The 17,116-nt window shown below is 45.1% G+C and overlaps 1 protein-coding gene and 1 long non-coding RNA gene across 2 annotated transcripts; one reads left to right on the forward strand and one right to left on the reverse strand.

Annotated features, from left to right (window-relative positions):
* Positions 1-2,025: 2,025 nt before the first annotated feature.
* Positions 2,026-3,607, reverse strand: LOC100074553 (olfactory receptor 4D6). The gene has a single exon (XM_001506101.4). The coding sequence runs from the start codon at positions 3,489-3,491 to the stop codon at positions 2,481-2,483; it is 1,011 nt and encodes a 336-aa protein (XP_001506151.3). The 5' UTR covers positions 3,492-3,607; the 3' UTR covers positions 2,026-2,480.
* Positions 3,608-5,209: 1,602 nt separating this feature from the next.
* On the forward strand, positions 5,210-12,044 carry LOC114810208. The gene is made up of 3 exons (XR_003757939.2): positions 5,210-5,267; positions 9,212-9,337; positions 11,401-12,044. It is a non-coding gene; the product is annotated as an uncharacterized LOC114810208 (long non-coding RNA).
* The last annotated feature ends 5,072 nt before the right edge of the window (positions 12,045-17,116 follow it).

The raw sequence follows: 17,116 nt of genomic DNA on the forward strand, positions 1-17,116 counted from the left end.
TTAGAACAGTGTTTGACACATAGAAAGTGCTTAACAAATAATAATAATAATCATAAGGTTGGGAAATGTATAAATCCCCCAGACCTCTGTACATTTCTTCAGCTATGTCCCCCCAGGACTGTCTGTTGGATTAAAAGGAAAAGAGATTAAAGAAAAGAGATGAAAAGAGAGATTTGTAATTCTTTGGATTGGCACTGATCTCATCTTCTTTTGTAGTTCCACGGAGCAGAGTGCTCCGCATATGATAAATGCTAAATAAAATACAGTTGATGTTGCTGATGATCTGGAAATCAAGAGAACGAGGTTCTTGGTCCAACTCGGTCACTGATTAATAATGTGACTGTGGTTATTATTTAGCATATCTGTGCCAGATTTTCTTCACCTGAAAACAAGGAGAATGCACCATCACAGGGTACAGATTCATAGGAAAAAGCAAAGATGGTTTTGGCTTGTGAGGAAGTGGAGGGTAGAAGCCTGAAGAAGTTCTTGCCGCAACTATAGGCTAAAAACAACAATAAAGATGTTAATAAGCATTGTTAAGCATTTACTGTGTGCCCAGCACTGTACTGAGCACTGGGGGAGATACAAAAGACACAGCCCCTGTCCTAAATGGGGCGCACAGTCAAAGTCAAAGTAGGAGGGGGACAAGTTTTGAATTCCCATTTTACAGAAGTGAAGTGACTTGCTTGTGAGAGAGGAGAAGAGACAGAGGGGAGACCAGCAGAAAGAAGAAAAAAGAGAAAAAGAGTCGATGTAGAAATGACATAATGGGGAAAGTAATGAAGTTAGGAGTCATTGAATTTGTGGGCTGGGAGAGGGTCAACATGTAGAGAGGAGTTTTAAGCGAGAGGTAGACACTAGAGACGATATTGGGGAGAATAGAGGTTTTTGGGGCAATGTTGGGCTTGGGATTTGGGAAGAGAGTTAGTATTAAAGGTGTTTGGAAAGCAAATTTGGAGGGAATTTGAGGAGGTGAGGACAACAAAGGAGCTGGAAAGAGTCGAGGTGGGGCAGGGGAGAGATGCAAGGTTGGTCATTCAGCCAAAGGTATTTATTGAGCCCTTACTGTTGCAGAGCACTGTATTAAGCATTTGGGAGAGTACCTTATAACCGACACATTCCCTCCCCACAGTGAGCCTACAGTCTAGAGGGAGAGACAGACATTAATATAAACCAAATTACAGAAATGTACACAAGTGCTGTGGGAAGGGGAGGGAAGACGAATGAAGGGAGCAAGTCAAAGCAACACAGAATGGAGTGGGAGAAGAGGAAAGGAGGCCTTAGTCAGGGAAGGCCTCTTGGAGGAGATGGGCCTTCAATAAAGCTTTGAAGGTGGGGAGAGTAATTGTCTGTCAGATATAAAGAGGGAGGGCATTCCAGGCAAGAGGCAGGATGTGGGCAAGAGGTCGGCGGTCGAGGTACAGTGAGAAGGTTGGCATCAGAGGAGTGAAGTGTTTGTGCTCAATCCATAGGAAATGTTGTTTAGTTAACAAGCAGTTGGGGATTTGTGGGGCCCAGAATTCTGACTTTTGCAGTGAGCCAGGCAGTCGTTCATTCAACAAGCTAACTAGGATGACCGGATCCGACAAAATCACCCTGACCATAAATCATAGCGCTGATTTGGGAAAGTGGGCAGTTACGCCTTCAAACACCCACTCCTAATCATCGTGGGGAATCCCTGCAACGCAAGACAAGTCTGAAGCTATCTTGGAATCTTTTAAATTGCAGAAGATCCTAGAATGAACCTGAGCAAATGGTTTTAATGCCAGACAGGCAATAACATCATGGTCAGAGAGAGGGAAGCAAATAGTTACATAGGACTTTTGCCTGCAATGAATATGTAGAGTCAAATCTGGATAAAAGAGGGCATGGGAGACCTGAAGAATCTGGACAGTTGAAATCCAACCTCCCCCTCTAGACTGTAAGCTCGCTGTGGGCAGGGAATGTGTCCGTTTATTGTTTCATTGTACTCTCCCAACTGCTTAGTACAGTACTCCGCACACGGTAAGCGCTCAATAAATGTGATTGACTGACTTTTAGCCTTTAATTTCAAGCTCTTTCTCCACCATAACTTCCTCTTGAGTCAATGTGACAAGTAATCGATATGCCCCCATCTCATTTCCTTCCCACCTATTAGGGATTCCAGAAATGGGCAGGACCTTGGTCAAAGATGGGTAGCTCGCAGGAGGAGAAGATCCAAGAGCATGTATAGACTGGACAATGAAACTGAGGAGAAACTGAATTGTTGCAGCTTGCCTCATTCTTCACGTGCTGTTTTCTAGACTTGGGGTTCCCCAAATTCTGCCATTTTTCACCTTCACCTGGAGACATGGGGAAGCACTTTGCCACTCTGTGTTTCAGGGAGAACTCCTGCCATGAATCCTTTTGGAATCCCCCCTAGAGGCCCGACGGTTTGCTTCAAGCCATATTATTTTTTGCTTCCCCCTCACCTCGTTCTGACTCTCAATACTAATCCCCCTTCAGAAGTCACGTCGTCTTTTTAATCTCCTCATGGCTGTCCTCATCTCCTGGTTCCTCAGGGCATATATCATGGGGTTCAACATGGGGGTGACCCCAGTGTTGGTGAGGGAAACAGCTGTGTCCATGGGCAGGGCGGTGAAGGGACGGCAGTAGATGTAGATGCTTGGCACAAAGTGGAGAGTCACCACCATGATGTGGGAGGAGCAGGTGGAGAGCATTTTGCTCCTTCCTTCTCCCGGGCGGGACCTTAGCATCACCAAGATGGCCGCGTAGGATCCCAGCAGCAGGAGGAACCAGAGTGAAGTCACCAATCCGTTGTTGGAGATCATCAACAGCTCGAGAGTAGACGTGTCGGTGCAGGCAAGTTTGAGGACCTGGGGGACATCACAGTAGAAAGCTTGAAGGACGTTGGGGCCACAGAAGGGTAAAGAGAGCATCAGAATGATCTGAACTATTGAATGCAAACCCCCACCCACCCATGAAGCCATGATCAGCCCCATCCACGTTTCCTGATTCATGAGGGTCACGTAGCGCAGCGGCCTAGAGATGGCGAGGTATCGGTCTAATGCCATCACTGAGAGGAAGAAGATATCAGCTCCCCCGATGAAGTGGAAGAAAAATATCTGAGTCATGCAGCCGTTGAAGGAGATGGTCTTTCTCTCAGACAGAAGGTCGACCAGGAACTTGGGAAACATGATGGAAGGAAAAATTATATCCAGGACTGCCTTGTTCCGAAGGAGGAAGTACATGGGTGTGTGGAGAAGAAACTCTTTGGTCACAGTGACCACAATAAGCAAGTTTCCCAGCACGGCTGTTACATACACTGTGAGGAACGCTACAAACAGGAAAATCTCCAGCTCCCGAAACTCCGTAACTGCTAAGAAGGAAAATTCTTTCAACCTGGTGTGGTTTTCCATTTCCACTGGGTAGAAGGACTTCTCAAAGGTCCAACCTGATAAGCTTGTATCTCTCCCAGTACTTAGTACAGTATCCGGAATGTAGCTTAACATACACTGTTAAAAAAAAAGGTTGACTTTGAGGAAAAAAATGTAATTAGAGATTGAGTGTCATAATGATAATTCTTGGCATTTGTATAGTACTTTTAATTTTCCAAAGCTTTTTCACAATACTAATAATAACGTTGGTATTTGTTAAGCACTCACTATGTTCAGAGCACTGTTCTAAGTGCTGGGATAGATACAGTGTCATCAGGTTGTCCCACGTAAGGCTCACAGTTAATCCCCATTTTACAGATGAGGTAAATGAGGCAGAGAGAAGTGAAGTGACTTGCCCACAGTCACACAGCTGACAAGTGGCAGAGCTGGGATTCAAACCCATGGCCCCTGACTCCCAAGCCCAGGCTCTTTCCACTGAGCCACGCTGTTTCTCTAGCCACGCTGCTTCTACATCCCTGACATAGGGAAAGGCAGCTATTATCATTCCCACTTTACAGAAGAGGGAACTGAGGAACAGAGAAGTTAGGTCACTTGGCTACGATCACACTGCAGGCCAGAAGCAGAGTTGGAATTAAAACCCAGAACTTCTGACTCAGTTTTTTGGCCTTTTTTATGGTATTTGATAAGTGCTTACTATGTGCCAGGCACTGTACTAAGCGCTGGGGTAGATGCACACTGAACATAGCCATGTCTCACATGGGGCTCATAGTTTCAATCCCCATTTTGCAATTGAAGTAACTGAGGCATTAAGAAGTGAAGTGACTTGCCCAAAGGCACAGAGCAGGTATGTGGTGGACCTGGGATGAGAATCCAGGCTGTTCTGACTCCCAGGCCCATGCTCTATCCACTGCTGGCTATGCTGTTCCTCTTTCTGCTCTCTGTTGACTATACTTTATTACATGGGGTTCTACACTATCTACAACATAGATCAGTATATCTATAGGAGTGATCAACAATAATTTAGTCATCAGCTTAGCCTAGTGGATAGAGCACAGGCCTGAGAGTCAGAGCTCATGGATTCTAATCCTCGCTTTTCCCCTTTATGCTGCGTGATTTGGGGCAAGTCACTTCACTTCTCTGGGCCTCAGTGACCTCATCTATAAAATGGGGATTGAGACTGTGAGCCCCATGTGGGACAGGGACTGTGTCCAACTTGATTTGCTTGTATCCACCCCAGAGCTCAGTACAGTGCCTGGCACACAGTAAGGTCTTAACAAATACCACAGTTATTGTTACCATCATCATCATCATCGTCATTCGGAATCATGAAGGAGGAAAATATCATATGCAGGACTGACTAGTTCCGATGTATGCGTGAACTCTGCTCATTATCTCTCTTTTGTGGAAATCAAAATGGAGAACAAAACTTGTCCACAGAGAAAGGCTCTACATTCTCTCTTGCCTCCTCTCTCCTCCTTCTCCATACCCCCTCCCCCTTTTATATGTTTTCTGGTTCTGTCTCTGCTTTGTTTAGCTCTTCCTCCCTTTACCTGACTGTACCTTCCTCTGCCCCTCTCCATCTCCCTCTGCCTTTCGTCACCTCCCTCTGTCTCACCCCACTTTCCTCTGCCTCTCCCCATCTCCTTCTGCTTCACCCCCACTTCCTCTGCCTCTCTCCATCTTCTCTATTTCCATTTGCCTCTCTCCAGCTCCCTCTGCTTTGCCTCACTCCCCTTCTCTGCCTCCCTACCTTCTGCTTTTGTCTCCTGTCAGTTTAATTCAGCAGTCTCTTAGAGTCTCCTATCTTCCTGCTCTGAAGCTGGAGTTAGATCGTCACTCCTGGGAACTGCATCATTCTCACCTTTGCTCGCTTTTCAACGTTAAAAAAAGGTTGGTTGCAGAATTATTGACTTCAGAGTCCAAACCTGGTGATAAGACTCTTTCTGGACTCCCTTTGTTGTTTACTTTTGACATTTTTTGAGGACGTACTGAGTGTGCTTATCATTTTCTCCATTTGCGGAGGCACCAGCACCCAGTTTCTGTGTTCTGCCTAGCACCAAAGTCCTGATATTACAGGCAGGAAACTCTCCCTTCTTGAGAAGAGACCGGCCCTGCCTTCTGGTAATAATAAGCCAACACGGTGTTTATACAGTGATTACCTAAAGCCACTGGGTTATATGGAATGTACAAATAATCTGGGTAACCCATGCCAGAAAAATTCCTTTCCTTACTAGTAGATTTCTGGGAGGCTTGGACGATGTGAAAAATCGCCCCGCTTCTTCACGGTGCCTCTAAAGACCCAGCAGAACTTATACCCAACATCTAATTTTAACACGCTTAAATGCATTCACAGCATCATTAAAAATACAATTCATTTTAAAGGGAAATTTGACCTTTTAGTGCCATAGACCTCCAACCCAAAGTAACAGTCATCTTAAAAAGAGAGAGAAAATTATCCTGTCTACTTGAGAATACAGTGTCTCCTCACCTATCTTCCGAATGGAAAGGGTGAGACTCCAGGAGAAGCATTCTTCACAGATTCCCCACCCTCCCTCTCATCACCTCTACACTCAACACCAGTCCCCTAGGCCTGACCTTGTGGGCTTAATATAATAATTAGCCCAGGGAATATTTTTGGGCACCGTTAAGGAAACACAACTTTGCAATCGAATGGTGTTAGCAATAGCAATGGGAGTTATTAAATGTTCCTGGGGGTTAGCCAAACACACAAAATCCAGAAAAATATTAGGAGGAGATACAGTCTCCCAGAATCCTCCCCAGAGACCTCACAGCCTCTCTCAACATCTGAGTCGAGAAGATGATGAAACAATCCCAGTTCATGCATTTTTGGGTCTTAGAATGTCCCTGTCGAAAGGACGCCTATCCGATTTAAGCCCTCGCTTCCCTTTTGCCTTCCTGTTTGCATCATCTATGCACCCCTTAAAGGCACCTGAGAGTCACCTCATCCCCAGTTCCCGGCACTTAATAATTGTGATATTTATTAAGTACTTACTATACGCCAGGCACCGTACTAAGCGCTGGAGTGGATACAAGAGAAGCAGCGTGGCTCAGTGGAAAGAGCACGGGCTTTGAAGTCAGGGCTCATGAGTTCGAATCCCAGCTCTGCCACTTGTCGGCTGTGTGACTGTGGGCAAGTCACTTAACTTCTCTGTGCCTCAGTTCCCTCATCTGATTAATGGGGATTAAGACTGTGAGCCCCACGTGGGACAACCTGATTCCCCTGTGTCTACCCCAGCGCTTAGAACAGTGCTCGGCACATAGTAAGCGCTTAACAAATACCAACATTATTACAAGCAAATCGAGTTGGACATAGTCCCTGCCCCATATGGGGCTCACAGTTTCTATCCCCATTATACAGATGAGGGCACTGAGGCACAGAGGAAGTGAAGTGACTTGCCCAAGGTCACACAGCAGACAAGTGGCAGAGCCAGGATTAGAACCCATGACCTTCTGATTCCCAGGCCCATGCTCTATCTATATTACGCCATGGTGATATATCCTTATACCTTCCCATTTCCCTTATCTGTGGCCCATTTTAATGTTTGTCTCCCCCTCTAGGCTGTAAACTTCTTGTGGGAGTTTACAAGCCACCCTTTTGTACTGTACCCTCCCAAGTACTTAGGATAGTGCTTTGCACTCAGTAAGTGCTCAAGAAATACCATCGGTTGATTGATTGGATCTGAATTTTATGGAAGATCCTCGAACTCTACTCCATTTGGCCAGACTGTCTCTACAGCTGCTATTCAGGAATCAAAAACAGTGGCCAAAGGCAGTAAGTAGCAGTGGTCATTATAGAACTGCACTCAAATTGCCCCCTTTTTAGAGTGTCTTTATCAAACAACCAGAGATGTTTAGTGAGACTTACTGTGTTCAGGGCACTGTACTAAATACAACAGAGTTGGTAGATATGTTCCTTGCCTAAACAGAGTTTACAGTCTAAAGGGAGCTAATCTGCTGGCCAGATTATCTTGCTACAGAAACGCTCTGGGCATGTCACTCCCCTCCTCAAAAATCTCCAATGGTTACCTATCAACCTCCATATCCAAACAAAAATTCCTCACTATTGGCTTCAAAGCTCTCCATCACCTTGCCTCCTCCTACCTCACTTCCCTTCTCTCTTTCTCCAACCCAGCCCGCACACTCCTCTCCTCAGCCGCTCACCTCCTCACTGGGCCTCGTTCTCGCCTCTCCCGCCGTCGACCCCTGGCCCACGTCCTACCTCTGGCCTGGAACGTCCTCCCTCCTCAAATCTGACAAACAATCACACTTCCCCCCCGCCCTTCAAAGCCCTACCGAAGGCTCACCTCCTCCAAGAGGCCTTCCCAGACTAAGCCCCCCTTTTCCTCAGCTCCTCCTCCCCTCTGCGTCGCCCCGACTCACTCCCTTGGCTCTACCCCCCCTCCCCTCCCCACAGCACTTGTGTATAAATGTACACATCTATAATTCTTTTATTTATATTAATGCCTGTTTACTGGTTTTGATGTGTATATATCTATATTTCTATTTATTTATACTGACACCAGTTTACTTGTTTTGATGTCTGTCTCCCCCCTTCTAGACTGTAAGCCTGGTGTGGGCAGGGATTGTCTTTATTGCTGAATTGTACTTCCCAAGCGCTTAGTGCAGTGCTGTGCACACAGTAAGCACTCAATAAAGACAATTAAATGAATGAATGAATGAATGAATAATGTAAGAACGACAATTCAGAAATCAGGCAGAACCGTTTAAGCCCAACGTGGCTTCCATGCCCTAGCTTGGAGACCTGGGGCGGGGTGGTTCGGAGCACTTCAGAGCTCTGCCACTCGTCTGCTCTGTAACCTTGGGCAAGTCTCTTCACTTCTCTGTTCCCCAGGTACCTCATCTGTAAAATGGGGATTAAGATTATGAGTCCCATGAGTCCTATGTCCCACCTGATTACCTTATATCTACCTAGTGCTTAATAAAGTGCCTGAAACACAGTAAGTGCTTAACAAATACAAAAAAAAAATCCCAAAGCAAAACAAAACAAAAAACTGTGAAGTCAGACATGGAGTTGGGCTGAATCCAAGCAGACTTGCACTGCTGGACCAACAATCTAATTCTCTAATGGTGTTCTATCCAAAAAGTATAGTGAAGGCACACGGTTAGGGCAGAACCGACCGTGGTCACATGCATTATACTGATGTCATTCCTATCACCACTTTACAGAGTCAAGGAGTGCATCAAACACGGCTGCAAGTCTTGTCCCGCTTTCCCATGAACCAATGATTTGGGTCTCTAAGCAATAATTAATAATAATAATATACTAAGTGCTGGGGTGGATACAAACCAATCGGGTTGGACAAAGTCCCGGTCACAAGTGGGGCTCACAGTCTCAATCCTCATTTTACGGATGTGGTAACTGAGACCCAGAGAAGTGAAGTGACTTGCTCAAGGTCACCCAGCAGACAGGTGGTGGAACTGTCATTAGAACCGATGAAGTCACCAGGAGGCGGGGCCTTTTCACGAGGGAGCCGTATCTTTCCTCAGGGAATTTTGGGGGTGAAGGTTCAGGCTTGGTCGCGAAACTGCATGAGCAATCTGCCCCTTTAGCAACTAACAACTGGCTTCTACCGTTGGCCATGAGTCTTCTCAGAAACCCTAGTGTCAACACACTGTCTCGATTGTTAGAAAGCCTCCCCATCTGCAGAGCTGGCCCAGCTGACCACAGGGCCCAGTCCAGATCCGAAACCCCAGTGCAGGCCAAAAAAATGGCTTCCAGGTTCAGTTGCCACGATGCCTCCTTTCTGTGAAATCACTGGTCCCACCCCTGGTTGTGATGTCATCCCCTACAGCATTGTTGATGGATTGTGTTTGCCCTGACTGCCTGAGCAAGAGAGAGGAGAGCAGGAGAGAAGCTATGTGAGAGAAACCATGTGGATCCAACTGAAACTCCAGAGCCTACATCCAGGGAGGGAAAGGTAAGTCCTTTTGATCAATCAGTCAATCAATCAATAGGACTGCGAGCCCCACGTGGGACAGGGACCATGTCCAACCCAATTTGCTTGTATCTACCCCAGTGCTTAGTAGTGTCTGCCACATTGTAAGCGCTTAACAAATACCATAGTTATTATTGTTATTTTTTGAATGCTTACTGTGTGCAGAGCACTGTACTAAGATCTTAGGAGAGGACAATAAAGCAGAGTTGGTAGACATGTTCTCTGTCTGGAGTTTACAGTTTAGAGGTGATTCTGAGATTTGAGATTCTGAGTAGAGAAATTTTTTTTTTCAGAAAATGATATTTAAGTGTGGGAACCTGTGACCCACTCCCTCTCTTCAAGATTCCATTCAACTCCCAGTCTCAAGGACACCGTACCCAGCTGATTCTCACCCCCCTTCTCTGGCTCCTCTCCTGCCTCTCATTTTCTTCCCATGCACATTCCACCAGGCTCTCTTCTGGGTTTTCCTACTCTTCTCAAGACATTAACAATAATAATTGTGGGATTTGTTTAAGTATTTATTATGTGCCAGGCACCGTACTAAGCACTGGGGTAGATAAAAGGTAATAATAATAATAATGATGATGGCTTTGGTTAAGTCCTTACTGTGTGCCAAGCCTTGTAATACAAGGTGATCAGGTTGTCCCACGTGGGGCTCACAGTCTTCAACCCCATTTTACAGATGAGGTAACTGAGGCACAGAGAAGTTAAGTGACTTGCCCAAAGTCACACAGCTGATAAGTGGCAGAGCTGGGATTAGAACCCACACCCTATTGACTCTGAAGCCCGTACTCTTTCCACTAAGCCACACTGCTTCTCTAATCAGGTTGATGATTTTTCCCCATTTTCCTCATTTTCCCCATTTTTTTCCTTCCACGCCCCCCTACCTCAGGACTAGCTGGCCACCCATTAGAAACCCAGTGGCTGGTCATGATAACTAGCCTCAGGGACATCAAGGGCGATCAATCAATCATCAGTGGTATTTACTGAGTGCTTACTGTGTGCAGAGGACTGAACTAAACACTTAGGAAAGTACAATACACTGGAGTTGGCAGACACAATCCCTGCCCTCAGAAAGATTATAGTCCACTAGGGGAGACCGACATTAAAATAAATTAGAGATAGGAGAACTAGTAGAACATAAGAATGTCAGCTAATCAGTGATATTTATCTAATGCTTATTATGTGCAGAGCACTGTACTAAGAGCTTGGGAGAATACAATATAACAATAAACAGACATATTTCCTGCCCACGACAAGTTACAGTCTAGAGGGGGAGTCGGACGTTAATCTAAGTAAATAAATTACGGATATATAAATGAGTGCTGTGGGTCTGGGAGGGTGGGGATGAATAAAGGGAGCAAGTCAGGGAGATGCAGAGATGTGTACAAAAATGTTGTGGAGCTGGGGTGAGTATCAAGGTGCTTAAGAGCTACACAACCAAGCATGTAGGTGATGCAGAGGAGAGAGTGGGTAGAGGAAATGAGGGTTTAGCCAGGGAAGGCTTCATGGAGGAGATGAAATCTTAGGGGCAGCCTGCCAATCATCCAGGCTTGCTGACACCATGGTCCTGGGGCTGGAGACAGCAGAGATATTTACCTTTTTCTCCGCAAGCTGAGGATGAGGTTTATTCTGGCTCAAGGCACAAATTCTGCTTCAAAACACCCCCTTGGCCCTTGCGTTGTTGGGGTGACAAGTCAAGTCAGAGCCCGGCGTGTCAGAATGGGCCCTGTACCTTCATCCCTGACTTCTTCCCGAAGAAGCAGCAAGGCCTAGTGGATAGCAGCCGGCCCTGGGAGTCAGCAGGACCTGGGTTCTAATTCAGACTCCCCCACTTTTCTGCTGCGTGACCATGGGCATGGTCACTTTACCTCTCTGTGCTTCACTTACCTCTTCTATACAATGGGGATTAAGACCGTGAGCCCCATGTGGGACATAGACTGTATTCAACCCGATTAACTTGTATCTACTTCAGGGCTTGAAGTACAGTTCCTGGTACGTAGTAAGTGCTTATAACACTCATCTCAACTCCTCTTCCCTTCTAGAAATCTCAACATGTCCACATTTATGCTCTGGTTCTTCAAGAGGTTCATCACGGGGCTCGTGAACATAGGGCTGATGAGACTGTGAGTCCCAGAGCCTGGCTTTTCCTCGGGGATGGTAACAAAGGCAGGAGGTGGACTGATGCTCGGCCCGAAAATCAACGTGACCACTGGGGTGAACAGAGAATAGTCCAGAGGAGTAGCCTCCTCCTCTCTCCCCCTCGATGGTCATCTCTGTGGCCCTGCAGGGATTGTTTAGGGCAGAGAGCCGCGGCCCCATCACTGCTCCGGGACTGGATCCCCCATGGCGTGTCCCAGGAGAAATCGGAAGAGGGGCCCAGAGATCCCAGCGATGGCTCCTAGGATCGACCGAATGCTAACCAGTCACCTGACCAAATCTCTCTCACTGCTACTACTCTGATCATCCTTCCCGCCGGCCAGTATGCAGGAGGCTAGAGATCATCACACCTTGCTCGTGACCCTTTCACCAGAGAAGGAAAACAACGCAAGCCACACCAGACTAAGAGAAAGCAAACCCCTGGGCAATGCCAGCCGTCCTCTCCGCTGCAGAAACACAAAGAGGAACCCTACGAAGAAAACATCCTGCAACTCTCTCTAATCTCAGTAAACCCTGAGACAGCAAACTATTGCCTTTTTTATGGTATTTGTTAATAATCATGGTATGTGTTAAGTGCTTATTCTGTGTCGGGCACCGTACTAAGTGCTGGGTTGGATACAAGCAAATCGGGGTGGACAGAGTCCCTAACGTGCATGGGGCTCACAGTCTTAATCCCCATTCTTCAGATGAGGGAACTGAGGCCCAGAGAGGTGAAGTGACTTGCGCAAGGTCAAAAAGCAGACAATTGACAGAGCCGGAATTAGAACCCAGGACCTTCGCATTCACAGGCCCGTTTTATCCACTAGGCCATGCTGTTTTCTGTCACTTATATCTATAATTTATTTATTTATATTAATGTCTGTCTCCCCTTCTAGACTGTAAGCTCACCGAGGGCAAGGATGTGTCTTTTTATTGTTATATGGTACTCTCCCAAGTGCTTAGTACAGTAGTCTGCAAACAGTAAGTGTTCAGTAAGTACAATTGACTGGCTGACTGACCGTTGCCCTCCTTCCCTTCTGCTTCTACCCCTAACGTGTTTGTACACCAGCCATCTTGCCTCCTGGCGAACTGTTACTGGCTCACCTCTGCACCCCCAAAGAGACCACAGCCTCATCCGTGTCGCACTATCGTGGAAGAAAAGAGAATAGCACCAGCAGCAGGAGGCCTTATGTAACCACCTGTCTCGGCTGCAGGAGCCATTGCTGTGGCCGAAGGAAAACTGTGGATTCCGAATTCACGAGGAGGATGACATTCCATTCCTCCAGCCCACAGCTCCCTACTGACTTTTGCTTTTATCCTGTGTACAGTGTATTTGTCATTGTATTATTATTTCATTGTCCCCGATGTAACTAGCTCTAGTCCTCTCCCTAAATTATATTAATATTCATTCATTCATGGGATCATATTGATTGAGCACTTAATGTATGCAAAGCCCCGTACTAAATACTTGGGAGAGTACAATATAACAATAAACAGATGCTTAGATTGGGAGGGGCGTGGCTTTCTTTTTCTTCCAATCCTACAGTCCTTCGATGTTTTCTTTATTTGGGTGCTCCCAAAAACATCCTGTAAAATCAGTTCTTATAAACAATGTTACATTTTTGGACTTCTTTTGGACACAAACAACTTCCTCTTCCTCCAAATGACTTTCCAACCATCTCTCATTTCCACTGCCCTTTCCAACTTCTGATCTCCCTCTAAGCAATTCCTCCAACCTACTTTCATTCATTCATTCATTCATTCAATCAACTGTATTTATTGAGCACTTACTGTTTGCAGAGCACTGTACTAAGAGCTTGGAAAGTACAATTCGGCAACAGAGACAATCCCTACCCAACAGTGGGATCACAGTCTAGAAGTGGGGAGACAGACAACAAAGCAAAACAAAACAAGTAGACATCAATAGCATCAATATAAATAGAATTATAGATATGTACACATCATTAAAATAAGTAAAGTAATGAATATACACATATATAACCAAGTGCTGTGGGGCGGGGAAGGAGGGTAGAGCAGAGGGAGGGAGTAGGGGCAATGGGCAGGGGAGGAGGAGCAGAGGAAAAGGGACACAGTCTGCTTTCCGATAAAATAGTAGTTCTCGTGGCTATTATTGCCCACAGTTTCTGGTTCTGGATTTTTAAATATTCAGTTTTATCTTCTGGTCTCTCAACTCTTTTTTCCATGGTGTCCAAAAGACTTCGGCAACTCACTATCGGGACATTAAGTGTTCTTGGTTTCTTTCTCACAATGCTTTTTGTGAAGCGTGTTTTGGAGTTCGCGTCTCCAACTCTCTTGGCCTCTTCCTCTCCGCTTTCTTTGCATCACTAGTCAGAAAATGTCTCTATGTTCCCATGCGGGTTCATCTTATTTAAATTGACAGAAAATTTCTTCTGTTTCATCTTCTTTTCATCTTTGTCACTAGACCAGATATCACCATTGCTCTAAAATATCTTCGTATAAAAAGGCTCTAGGCTTTTCAGTCCCCTCCTCAGGGTCACACCTGGAGAGCGTCCAGTCTCGGCTATGGGAGGGAGAGTCAAGCGGAGGCCTACCCATTCCATTCCTAGCTTGGGCAGTGGCTAGCGAGTGGAAGGCCATCTGATACAAGTCAAAACTCACCCGTGCTGGGCAGCAACGGCATGGGAGAGAGTCGAGGGCAGGGATGCAAGTTTACTGCACAGAAGGCAGCCATCATCAGCCACTTCTGGATTTTTACCAAGAAAGCTCCCTGGATCCACTACCAGAACGATTGCAGATGGAGAGCAGGGCCTTCTGGGAGAGATGTGTCCGTTGTGTCACTATCGGTCAGAAAGAACTCGACGGCGTAAGACAAGACAAGGCTTTTCAGTCCTCACTATTTCCCGTTACATCATCATTATTATTATTATTTTAATTTATTTTTTAATGGTATTTGGTAAGCACTTACTCTATGCCAGGCACTCTACGAAGCACTGGTGTAGGCACAAGCTAATCAGGTTAGACATAGTCCATGTCCCACGTGAAGCTCACAGTCTAAATCCCCATTTTACAGATAAGTAGCTGAGGCACAGAGAAGTAAAATGATGCCCCAAATCACTCAGCAGACAAGTGACAGAGCCAGGATGAGAACCCAGGTCCTTCTGACTCCCAGGGCTGGGCTCTATCCATTGGGCAACACTGCTCTATTATTCTTCTGATAAGCGCTCTGTCAAAGCAATCTGTGCTCCCTCCCACCTCCATTCACCTCATCATAGTAGATCAGTCAATCAGTCAATGACCTTTTTTAATGGTATTTCTTGAGCGCTTACTCTGTGCCAGGCTCTGTACTAAACGCTGAGGTAGACACAGGTTGGACACAGTCCATATCCCACACAGCACAGTAGTAATCTCCATTTTACAGATGAGGTAACTGAAGCCCAGAGAAGTTAAGTGACTTGCCTAAAGCCAGAGAACAGGCATTTATTTATCCATTTATTTATTTATTTACTTATTGTATTTGACTAGGTATAAAGCACTTTTCTAAGCACTGGGGTAAATACATGATAATCAGGGGCAATTAAGCCACATAGGACTCGCAGTTTAAATCGGAGGGAGGAAGATTTAATCCCTATTATACAGATGAGGCAACTGAGGCACAGAGAATAATAATAATAATAATTATGGTATATGTTAAACGCCAGTCACTGTATTAAGCACTGGAGTGTATACAAGCAATTCGGGTTGGACACAGTCCCTGTCCCATGTGGGGCTCACAGTGCCAATTCCTATTTAACAAATGAGGTAACTGAGGCACAGAGAAGTGAAGTGACTTTCCCAAAGTAACTCTGCATACAAGCGGTAGAGTCAGGATTGGAACCCATGACCTTCTGACTCCCAGCCCGTGCTCTATCCACTATGCCACACTGCTTCTCAAGTTAAGTGACTTGCCCTAGGTCACACAGCAGACAGATGGCAGATCTGGGAGTAGAACCCAGGTCTTCTGACTCCTAGGTCCAGGTTCTTTCCGTTAGACTATACTGCTTCCCCGACACGATAATGTGATCATGTTATAATGTTATCAGGCTGTAAGTGAGGAAAGATCATGTTAAGATGACACCGTTGTGGGCAGGGATTGTCTCTCTTTATTGCTGAATTGTACTTCAATAATAATAATAATAATAATAATAATAATAATAATGTTGGTATTTGTTAAGCGCTTACTATGTGCAGAGCACTGTTCTAAGCACTGGGGTAGATACAGGGTAATCGGGTTGTCCCATGTGAGGCTCACAGTCTTAATCCCCATTTTACAGATGAGGGAACTGAGGCACAGAGAAGTTAAGTGACTTGCCCACAGTCACACAGCTGACAAGGGGCAGAGCCGGGATTCGAACCCGTGACCTCTGACTCCCAAGCCCATGCTCATTCCACTGAGCCATGCTACTTTCCAAGTGCTTAGTACCGTGCTCTGCACACAGTAAGTGCTCAATAAATACGATTGAATGCATGAACGAATGATACAATTCATGCTATAGAATATAGTTCTCCAAAAGTAGAAAAATGACAGGCAATTGAAAATGCTTTGATGAGAAATGATGATCCAGACCTTCCCCAGAAGAACAGAGAGCTATCATTACATCTGTATTAGAAATCTGCTTAAATGGACACCAGAAGGAAACGTACACAAAGCTAAGGAATATACCACAGAACACGGCACTAGCTCTAAAATGGGCTAAAGAAAAGACACAGGAGTTTGGTCTTCAGGACAGACAGTCTCTTCAGCCATCCCAGCCAGGAACATCCCAGAGTTTTTCGGAAGGAATCAGTCACTGGCAAATATTCAAAGACCATTGAGTCCTTACTCTGCATAGGACACTGCGCTAAGCGCGTGGGAAGGTAATCAGTCAGCCTGTCAGTCAGTCATATTTATTGAGCCCTTACTGTGTGCAGAGCATTCATTGATTCATTCAGCCGTATTTACTGAGCGCTTACTGTGTGCAAAGCACAGTACTAAATGGTTGGGAGAGTACAATGTAATAACAAACAGGTACAGTCTCTACCCACAGTGAGCTCACAGTCTAGAGGGGGAGACAGACATTAATATAAATATATATATAAAGAAATAAATAAATAAATTACAGGTGTAAACAGATATATATATATATATAAATAAATAAATTACAGATGTAAACAGATATATATATATACATGTATACATATACATGTATACAATATATGTTTACATCTGTTATTTATTTATTTATTTATATATATCTGTTTACACCTGTAATTTATTTATTATATATATTATTATATATATATTATTTATTCATATATATATGAGTTATGGAACAGTTTACTATGCGGTTGGGAGAGTACAATATTACAAGAGACACATTCCCTATCCACAATGAGTTCCCAGTCTAGAGGGGGATACAGACATTAATTTACATAAATAAATAAATTATAGATATAAACCGATATATGCATGTGAGTTGTGGAGCACTGTATTAAGCGCTTGGGAGAGTACAGTGCAACAATATAGCAGACACATTCCCTGCCCACAACAAGCTTACAATCTAGAGGGGGAGATAGATAATACGGAAGAGTTGGAAGACGTGATCCTTGCTCTCCATTGAGCAT

The sequence above is a fragment of the Ornithorhynchus anatinus genome, chromosome 3 (genome assembly GCF_004115215.2).
Source record: "Ornithorhynchus anatinus isolate Pmale09 chromosome 3, mOrnAna1.pri.v4, whole genome shotgun sequence".
Lineage (NCBI taxonomy): Eukaryota > Metazoa > Chordata > Mammalia > Monotremata > Ornithorhynchidae > Ornithorhynchus > Ornithorhynchus anatinus.

Bases quoted from the DNA above. Each gene is read 5' to 3' on its own strand.
- LOC100074553 (XM_001506101.4), bottom strand. From the start codon at position 3,491: ATGTTAAGCTACATTCCGGATACTGTACTAAGTACTGGGAGAGATACA.